At 44.6% G+C, this 10,161-nt stretch overlaps 1 protein-coding gene across 2 annotated transcripts; it reads right to left on the reverse strand.

Annotated features, from left to right (window-relative positions):
• Positions 1-287: 287 nt before the first annotated feature.
• On the reverse strand, positions 288-9,714 carry GPN2 (GPN-loop GTPase 2). Of its 2 annotated transcripts, none has more exons than XM_083455905.1 (6): positions 9,566-9,714; positions 7,166-7,603; positions 5,296-5,452; positions 3,974-4,134; positions 2,438-2,568; positions 288-997 (listed from the first exon to the last, which is right to left on the reverse strand). In XM_083455905.1, the coding sequence occupies exons 2-6, from the start codon at positions 7,580-7,582 to the stop codon at positions 925-927; spliced, it is 939 nt and encodes a 312-aa protein (XP_083312031.1). In that variant the 5' UTR covers positions 7,583-7,603; positions 9,566-9,714; the 3' UTR covers positions 288-924. The 2 variants fall into 2 exon arrangements, with proteins under 2 accessions (XP_083312031.1, XP_083312032.1); XM_083455906.1 differs by lacking the exon at positions 9,566-9,714 and adding an exon at positions 8,854-8,903.
• Between the last annotated feature and the right edge of the window lie 447 nt (positions 9,715-10,161).

Raw genomic sequence — 10,161 nt, forward strand, 5'->3', positions numbered from 1 at the left:
TTTTAACCTGAAACTGTTCTTAACCTGAAGCACCACTTTAGCTAATGGGGCCTCCCCTGCTGCTGCGCTGCCAGAGCCCGATTTCTGTTCTCATCCTGAAGCAAAGTTCTTAACCCAAGGTACTATTTCTGGGTTAGCGGAGTCTGTAATCTGAAGCGTATGTAACCTGAAGCGTATGTAACCCGAGGTACCACTGTATATTGTTTCTCTTCCATGTAGTTATTGTGGGTGGGGCAGGAAAGCCACCCTCATACCAAAAGAAGAATACCAGATGTGGATATACACACACAAGTTTGGAACGGAGTGTATGGATTGAGCAGTCCCTCCACCAGAAAGAATCTCCTAGAAGGCCAAGGCCAAAACCTGGCATTTAGGGGGGGGGGGGGTCACAGCAATTGGAGTCAGGAGGCTTTGAGGGTGCTCCTGTCCCTAGTGCCCAGCATCACTGCTTGTCATCTCCACACTTTGAAATGCCAAACAGAGGCAGAGCATTGACGGCCGCAGAAGAGAAGACAGTCAAGCTCCTATGCAATTGTACTAAGTTAACAGAATTCCATGCTTCTCAATAAAACAACAACAGTCACACTGACAATCTTTGGTGCAAACTTCCTTCAGGCAGCAGACTTCTATTACTTTTGCCATTTCACCAGTCATCTTCTGTGCCTCGCAGCTGCCCATACCGCAGCTCACTGCTAACTGGTTTTATTGGGTGGGGAGGCCCCTCTTTGTCTCAAGCACAGAGGCCCCCAAGTACACCAGAAAGAAAGTTATTGTGTGGGAGGAACCTAAAGGCACAAGCTGCATCTTGGTAGCCCCTATCTTGCGGGGTACTTCTTCAGCTTCAGGTTAATACACATGGGAAGCCAACTTGGATGGGAGGAGCTGTCCACCTGCAGTGGCCTGTTTACAGCTGCAGCAGGCATGCTACACGTCCATGGTTTCCTGCTCCACAGTTTTCTCCTGCGGCTGCACATACTTCTCCTGGACTGCTAATGTGCTGGTTGTATGTGAGTTAAGGGGAAATAAACAGCAAGTGGTGGCTGATGTGTGTGTGTGTGTGTGTGTGTGTGTGTGTGAGAGAGAGAGAGAGAGAGAGAGAGAGAGAGAGAGAGGAGCACTGATCTCTGTTTGACTGATAGCTGACAGTGCAATTAATGTGAGGACATTCCATCCAAAAGTTACAGTATCGGAAGCAGCAAACAATACAAAAAGGAATTTGAGCTACACGGAACAAGAGTGGGAGAAGCAATTTGTCTCGGTCAGAGGTGGCTACCCGGCAGCCCTCAGGCTACGTCCAGCCCACAAAACAATTTTATCCAGACCCCAGAGGTGCTCAGATTTTAATCAAAGAGTGGTAAAAAGTTTGCCCACAGCTCATAAGAAATTGTTTTCAAAAGCTCCGAGAAAGAGAGTCAGTATTACATCATCTTTGGGCTTTTGCTCTGCTTACTGCCCTAAGGGTTAGAAACTTACTCGTAAAGCCTAATATCTGACCGGACATGCAGAATATGGAGTAATAAACCACAGCTTATGGATTGCATTCATGCTGGCAATCTCACATGCAGGATGCAGGTGGGTGTATCTTGGTGCTCCTGTATATTAGCTTAGTATCACCTACATTGGTTCTACATGTATTAATTCACAAAGCCCTAAAAACGTGGGTCCAAATGCCCTTAAGGACTGCCTGATTCCTTACTCTCTACTTCAGACATTGAGATCCTTCAATGGGGCACTTCTGGTGGCTCCTCATGCCTCAGAGTTTCGGTTGGCCTCTACTTCGGGACTGGGCCTTTAGTGTGGCAGGACCTGCCTGTGGAACTCCCTGCCAGTAGAGGTTCATCAGGAATCGTCCATACCTGTATTCAGCTGCCTTCTGAATACAGGTCCTGCTTTGCTTAGACAGGCCTTTCCAATATGAATTTTTTTCTTTTTCACCAACCAGTATTTGCTGATGTTATAGTGAAGTTTCAAATGATGTTGCTTTCACTGATTTTATTATAATCTTGCATACTGTATACTGCCTTGATTAGATTGTATGAAAGTGTCGATTATAAATACTTCAATAAAATAAAAATAAATGCTATCGATATTGACACAAATATAGCTTATTTCCACAATCACAACACACCTTTGAAACTGGGCTGGAATTGTAGAAACAGGCTTATTCATGCACACTGTACAGGTTTGATTCATAAGTTTATACTGTGCAGTGCTTCAACAGCTTTATACTATGAGGCGGACTATAAATCTGTTAAATGAATAAAATAAATAAGTAAAACTTCCATCTGATCACCAGTGCCAATGGTAGTATAAACTGACCCTCAAAACTGCAGTATAGTTATGGGCATGCAGATTTCCCTTAGATGATTATTCCTTGCGATGCATAAATAGGACTCAGTCTTGCAGCAGGGAAGGGGAACACAATAAAAAAGGATACGATGTGAAGTGGAAATCGGCTCCCACTGCTGCAGACATCAGGGCTTGAAGGCTTCTGTGCTCTGCATCTCCAAAGCAGTAGCCATTGGCTTTGTCCACTGCCTGCATCACACGCTGCATGCTCTCCTTATCCTAGGAAAATGGACACGTTAAGGGCCAAAATTAATTTCTCTTTCATGTTCCATGATGCTGCTCACTGGTCCAGTTAACACATGGCATGTACCATCACTTGATTTCTCACCACTTGTGATTTCTCATCACTTGGGACTCCACCTGGTTTGGGTCTGATGAGATACAGAAGTTCTAGCTGTGGATTTTGAATTGTAGTAGCTCATTCACACATGCACATTGCTACTTGGTACCGCAATCATCAGGTGATGAAAGAAGCACATGTGAGCTGGCTTACAGGCAGACTGCAATCCAAAGATCATCTTTCCATATTCCCTTCCCTTTCAGCACTTTTTTTTGTTCACTTCCAGTTTAGCTGGATTCCCCATCAAACTTCCATGATTCTTGCTCTAATATAGGCCTGCCTTTCACAGATAAACAATGTCACATGGTGCTTCCTTATATGTATTTTAAAATCTTTTGCCTGTTAGTTCCATGCCCTGGCTCCTGTATTAACAGATGTTTTCTTCTCAGAATAATTGAGCGTAAATACACATATTCATTTATATAGCATATTAATACATGTGGGAGTTTTACTTTCCTAGTGACAAATAAAAGCAGTCCAGCTCCTTTCTATATTTCTAATTCTCTTTGATCTTTTCAGCATCACTCTCCAATCTGGCTAGTATATGCAAATGCATTGCCAAATTACCATCTGTTTCTTTACTTTCTGGAACATAATTTAAGCAAACTTCCTATTTTAAAGTTAGCATATAGCAATACTTAGCATTATTAAATAGTGCTTTAGAGCACAATCAGATACTCAGGTGCAAGCTTCACTGAGTGAAAGAGGGCTTTCCTTCCAGGTAACTGAGCACAGGATTGTGGCCACTATTTGAAGGCGATTACAAACATTATCTCAATACTTTTTACAGTGGAAGTGGGGAACCCATATCCCTCTAGATGTTGGCGAACAACAACTTCCACCATCCCTGACCATTGGCCATGCTGGCTGAGGTTAATGGGAATTAGAGGCCAACAACATCTGGAAGGCCACAGGTTTCCCACTCCTGCTTTACCAAAATCCTGAGTCTGAAAGACAGAAGCTTGCTTAGATCTACCAAGTGAGCTCATGGCAAAGGCAGGATTTGAATTGGAGGACTCCTGGCTTCCCAGTCCAGTGTCTTAGTCACTAAACTATATTAGCCATTTATTTCATGTAGTTTAATGAAACACATTATTATTTAATGCTATAGCAACAAATTACAGCCAATATCTGAAATGGAAAAGCCTATAAAATCCAGATCCTGAAAGACGCTGTTTACATTTTCCAGCAGGAAAAGGAAGTAGTCCAAACAGAACCTAAACTGAATGGCTGCCTGCTCCCCAAATGTCAATTATTACTTTCCTGCTGATTTGGCTTGGCTACCTGGACATTGAGAGGAACAAAGGAAACCAAGCTGTAGTCTTCAATCACTTCCACAAGCTTCTTGTTCAAGTGTTGGTAGTTCTTGAAGAAAGGATCTGTAGCCAGGTGATCCACTAGATAGGACAAATCAAGAACCTCTGTGTAATAATCGAGATTGAAGGCTGCAAGACAAAAAAAGACAAGTCTCTAGCAAATTCAGGAACAAAAGGTGCAGATAAAGCCAAATCACATCACTCCCTACCCATAGGCTTACAATCTAAAATAGATATGCTATGCATATATTAAAGGCCATTAAAGAGTTGGCAAGTCCACTGGAGATCCCAGTCTCCTGTTAATGCCAAAACTCAAGTTTTGAAAGTGGCTTCCTAAACATATAAAGAGCTACCTTTAGAACCTGGGATCCTGCAGAGATTGCTGGACTCCCAACTCCCACCAGCCCCAGATTGTATACCCAATGATCAAGGGTGATGGGAGCTGTAGTCAGCAGCACCTAGAAAGTCTCGGGTTTCTCTTCTCTAATGTAGTGACTAGAATCTATCCCAACAGTGGGGAACATTTAGCCCCCCAGTCACTGCTTAACTACAGCTCCCATCAGCCTCAGCAAGCATGACCAATGGCCAGGACTGATGGGAGTTGTAATTCAGCAATATCTGGAGGGTCAAAGGTGTGGCACTCCTGGGCTAGCCCACAGCTGTCTTCTCTAACTGGAGCTTCTCTCTAGGGCAAGCATGGGGAATGTCAGGTATGGGGATCAAATGAGGTTCTCCAGGTCTCCTTATCGAGCCCTTGGGGATCTCCCAGGCCACATTCTCTCCAAAGCCACACCACTCAAGAGCCTTGCTTTGCACTCTCCTTGTGTGTTTTTGCCTAACTAGAATTGGCCCTTGAACTGACAATGCTTCTTGCTTGCCTGGATGGAGGATAGGGGTGTGTATTTAAGTATGTGTAGAAACAATCCTATGGTGCAAAGATAGAATTGACGTTCTTTGCTCTGCTCACTTGTGATTCTTGCCCAACCACCACTAGTATGTGGCTCCTGGAAGCTTGCTTAGAAGGGTATGTGGCTCTCAAGCTGAAAAAAAGTTCCCCTCCCTTGCTCTAGGTTAGAGGGCAATTGTCTTTTCCAGAACCTGCTGTCTCCGTTTCTTTTCACTGGAAAGGTAGTAACCAAGCATGCAGGGCAGGTGCTCTAACACTGAATTATGGTCTCTCTCAGGCTACAGGATCTGATTATCCACAACTTCTCACTGTCACTTAGTAAAAGGTTACATCCGTCTTCCCCGTGGCTGTTCATTCAAGGACCTCCTACTGATGGCTCTCACCCAGTTTCCCATACTGCTCGATTAGGTCCATTTTGGAGAGGACGTTGATGTGGGGTAGTTCTACGTGCAACATGGTGGAGAGGGAAGTGCAGAGAATGGAGATGAACTTGCCAGGGTCCGTACAGTAATGAGAATCCACTAAATGGACAGCTGCCAGCTGTGCAAAGAAGAAACAAGAGAAGGATGAGAATCAATTTTGTGTCACGTCTGGGACATCCTGACAAGTTAATGGAGACAAGTGAACACTTAGGGCAGGGATGGGGTACATGTGGCCTTCCAGAAGTTGCTGAACTACAACTCTCAACATCCCTGATTATTGACCATGCTGGCTGAGGCTGATAGGATTTGTAGTCCAACAACATATGGAAGGCCAAAGCTCATTGTCTGATGCAACTGATAAATATAAGTAATATTACATAGTGACAGTAGTACCGGTTTAGGAAAACCATTGTAGTGGAAGTTGGGTTGCTTACAGAGTAAGTAAAGAAATAGCCCTCTTTCCCCTCTAAAAGCCCATAAACCAGCTGCATTGAAGCCCCCCACCCCAGAATCTTGCAGGAACATGATCCTACCGGAGAAGCCAGGGATTGAACCTGCAACCATTGGCATGCAAAACAGATGCTCTACACTGAATCAAAGCCCTTCCCCATGTAAACCACGCTCCATCCAGTTTACCAAACAGCAGGGTAGGGTGGGGGGAGGTTATCCAATAATGGTCTTTAGTCTACAGTTAGACAGCAGCAAAAAAAGAGGCAACTGCACCTTAACCAAGCAGAGATCATTATTTGATATTTATTATTGTTTTCCATGAGGTGACCAGTCTGTTGAACCTAGTGGTGTTCAGAGAACAGCTAGAATGGGTTATCTCATTCCTAATATAGAGGTTCCATCTTGTGCCTCCACCTATTCAATGCCTATACAGTCTCTGTGTAAGATTATTAAGAAGTTTAAAGCCAAGTGCCATCATTACATTAAAATCAGAGAGCTGTACCTTTTCATTTTCATCTGATACAGCTACTTTAGTCCTGATACTTCTCTGGAATCTGAACACTATAGGAGGTTGGATGCAATTAAGCCAGCTGAAGCTAAATCCAGACATGGTGGGTAGTAGATTTTTTTAAAAAATCTTCATAAGGTGTAAATGGCCATCAAAACTGAAATAGGGAATACAAGAGCCCAGGACACTTAATCCTAAAGCCCAGTTCACACATGAATCTTTACAGCATGGTAGCCAGGCAAAAACACAGCTGCATGGAGGCATCCAAGCTATTCAGATGACAAACCACCCCTTCCAGCTCAGGCAATTTTAAGCAATCAATACAATCCACAGAAATAAAGGAATTGCAATTGTGTAGTTTGAACTGCCTGAACCATTTCACTCAAATGGCCACAGGAAAATGAGTTGTAAAAGGCTACTGTGCTACATACAGCTAATGTGCATTGGAGCCAAATCTGGCTTGCATTTTGGCACCAAAGGATGCTCTCACTCCCAGTACCCATTTTCCATGCAAAATTCTACCACCTAACATTGTTTCATTTTTCTGCACCAGGGGCAGGAGAACTTTTTCAGCCTGAAAGTCACATTCTCTTCGGGGGGGGGGGGGTCACATGCCAGGGGCAAAAGTGGACAAAGCAGCAAGCGTGACTTTTACCTTGGTGCATTAGGCTAGTTTCAACACACTCTCACCCACCCTCTCCCTCTCCAGGCATGCAAAATACATTATCAGAATTCAAGTGCACATTGCCACCAAGCAAAAACTGTAAAAGAAGCTTGAAGAAGAGGTGGTGAGGGGGTACGGTGCAGGGAGAGCTCCAAGGGCCAGATACAAATGCTTGGAGGGCTACCATCCCTCATCTACACCAACCATACCCTGAAGTTCCACTTAGCAAGCTGAGCAAAGATGTTTCTCAATGAACTATGATGGGTGCAAAGCTCCACTTGTCCCGGGCAGTCAAATAAGAAGTAATGCCCCTTAAATTGGGCCAGTTTCTCCTGCAGCCAGTCCAAGTTGGCCTCCAGATACTCCATGCAATAGATCAAGCCACCGTTGGGTCCCAGTTTCAAGTTCTCCATTACATCAGCCAAGGTGATAAGTTCTGAGATATCCACAGCGCACTGGTAAGGAATCCCCTCATTGGCTGGGTCCAGGTTCACCACAGCTACTTTGCGCCCAATTGCAGAAAGAAATTCATACATGCCAAGACAGTAAGTTGTTTTTCCTGAGCCAGGAGGCCCAATCACTGCCTGACCAAAGGCTACTGTGGACTGCTTCTGGCTGTACGACATGATGCAACTTTTGTTCTTTTTCTAAAAAAAGACAGCAAAATGTCAGAATATATGGACCATTTCACACAGTATTTAGGAAGCAAACATGGGTTTGTTATCAAGGAAAAAACTGATCCAATTCTGATCCAATTGGTGAGTGTACTTCCATGACACCATGTTTGCTACATTCACAAATTAAGGGCACTTCTAAAAAAACAAACCCAACAACTGAAGTGTACATCTGAAATCAAAACATTTCTAAAGTAATATCAGGTAACTACTGACTTACAGAGAGACTGATACAGTGATGAGAGAAAGGGCAGCCAATGTGATGACCTCCAGATGTTGTTGGACTACTACTCCCATTAGGCCCAGCCAGTATGGTCAATGGTCAAGGATGAGGGGAGCTGTAGTATGGCAAGATGTGGAGGGCACCACAATGGCTACCCTGGATTGTAGTGCTAGACCAGGGATGTTCAGATATCTGAATTCAAATATTCAATCGGCCCCCAAAGCAGTTGATTCTTACTCTGACACTGTTGACACAGTAACTTCCTCCACTACACCTGAGGCAGCAGGATAGTTTAGTGAGACTAGGACAGACCATGCGGTCAGTACACATACAGTTGTTAAGTCCTCCAAAGGAGCAGTATTGACAGGAGAGCTTAGGAGGAGGAGCTGCTGGAGGGAGAGAGAGAGACTGCCTATGCTGCCCCTCCAGCATCTGCTGCCTGAGGCAGCCACCTCATTTTGCCTAATGATAGAGCTGGCCCTGCCAGTACTGAAATAAGATTCAACTACCAGTCCAGTAGGTACTTCATGTACTTCTGTACATGAAGAGGGCAGAGTGCACCTTGTCCTATTGCCTCAGGCAGCAAAATATCTCAAGCTGGCCCTAGTTATAGTACTGTGCTATTCTGAATGAGAGTACTTCCCTATACTGGTGTTTTCTGCAGGAGTGTGTGAGGCTCCTCTACTTCTAAGAGGCTTAGTGGGGAAATGAGAAATGAGGGGCAATTTGAATAAACTGCCTCAGCCCAGAAGTCGTGCGTTCTATGGCTAGGATGGGCTTGCAGGGTTGTGCATGTGGTTGAGGGGCAAGAACTCAGAGCTGTGCCTGGAAAGGAACAGAGGGCGGCATTGTTAAGATAGGAGGGCTCCTTTCCATCTTAATCAATCCCTTCTACGCTGCCCCTAAATAAGTTGGGGAAGAAATAAACAGAGACACAGAGGGGGCCAGGACAGAAGGAGAATTAAGAAGCATTCAGAGCAAGCGCAAATGCGTCTCTCACCTCCCGAGAAACTGCAACACGGACTTTTTTCAACAACACACCTTGACTCTTTGTCACAGAGATAGTAAAAAGGTTAGAGTGATGCACAAAGTCTGAACATCGGCTAAAAAACAACAAAGCCCAGATAGCCATAGCCGTAATCACTCCACTCATTAAAACAGTCTAACTGACTTCTGGTTCACTCAGGTCTCCTCTGCCCACCTCTCCATGGTGGCTGTCAGAGCTGCCAACTGAATTTATTGGGGAAACCTCTGATTGTATGGAGTGACCAGTGTGCCTCTGTGCCACCTCACACAGCAAACTCAGGCCTCGTTTGGTGTGGGAAATGTGGTTTATCACCTACACTTCAGTTTATTTATTATTATTTTTGCATTTCTTTTTCTTGTGGCATTTAAAATTGCAATGTGTGTCCACGGAGGTCAACAGAGCACGAGGTTTCTGCATACAAGAGGCACTGCATTTGGGTGACAGAGAGAAAGGGGGCCCTTTTTCAAATCAACATTTTTCAGACAACATAAACCCCAAATTAGAAACAATTCCACTCTTTGCTGCTTCCTTTGTTCCAGGGTTGATTAATTGGAGCTTAGGCTTTGGGCATGATTCTTGCATTACCCCCGGGATCCCTTCCAACTCTAAAGTTCTATTCTATGATTCTCCGTTGACTTCTACGGGCAGTTGCCAATGGATACTCCGAAAAAAACCAGAAACAAACCTGGAAGGTTCCTCTGCGGGCAACAGGATGAGCTTCTCTACAATTTTCTTCCTTCTATGGTACAAGCAGCGTCGCTTTAGTGCTTGGCGCCGCCCAGGCAGCTTTGGTCGCTCCGCTGTACGTTCTTATTTCAATCCGGAGGGGGAAAGGAGTGGGAAACGAAGGTTCCGCGCGTATTTTTTCGAACATGGGACTCCATCCTTATTAACTAAGCGGCGAGCGCCACTTGGAGGACAGACGTTGACATGACTTGTGCTTTTGGCGTGCTCTCTGAAGACGGAGGTGGGGCATGGCAGCCATTATAGAGCGCGTAGTAAAAGCCGTGAAGTTTGGAAGGAGTTGCTATCCTTTGTTTACTGGAAAATGTGAAAATGATGAAACCAAATGGCCATGGCAATATGTTGCATTTCCAAACACTGTTTGGGTAACCAGTCATCTTCACTTCAATGTATTAAACCCCCTTTCTCCCCACTCTCCATGACCATTCGGTGGGAATAATTGTATTCCAATAGGACACCTTTTTGAGACCAGTGGCATATTTGGGAAATGTAAGACACTCATGGGCACCACCAAATACTTACATCACATGGGAGTGG

Source organism: Podarcis tiliguerta (assembly GCF_965153285.1).
Source record: "Podarcis tiliguerta genome assembly, chromosome: 8".
Taxonomy (NCBI): Eukaryota; Metazoa; Chordata; class Lepidosauria; order Squamata; family Lacertidae; genus Podarcis; species Podarcis tiliguerta.

Bases quoted from the DNA above. Each gene is read 5' to 3' on its own strand.
- GPN2 (XM_083455905.1), bottom strand. From the start codon at position 7,582: ATGTCGTACAGCCAGAAGCAGTCCACAGTAGCCTTTGGTCAGGCAGTG. The intron at 2,569-3,973 runs GTAGCCAAGCCA...CCATTTTCCTAG, and splicing joins TTGTTCCTCTCAATGTCCAG to GATAAGGAGAGCATGCAGCG. The intron at 998-2,437 runs GTATCCTTTTTT...ACATACAACCAG, and splicing joins GCCGATTTCCACTTCACATC to CACATTAGCAGTCCAGGAGA.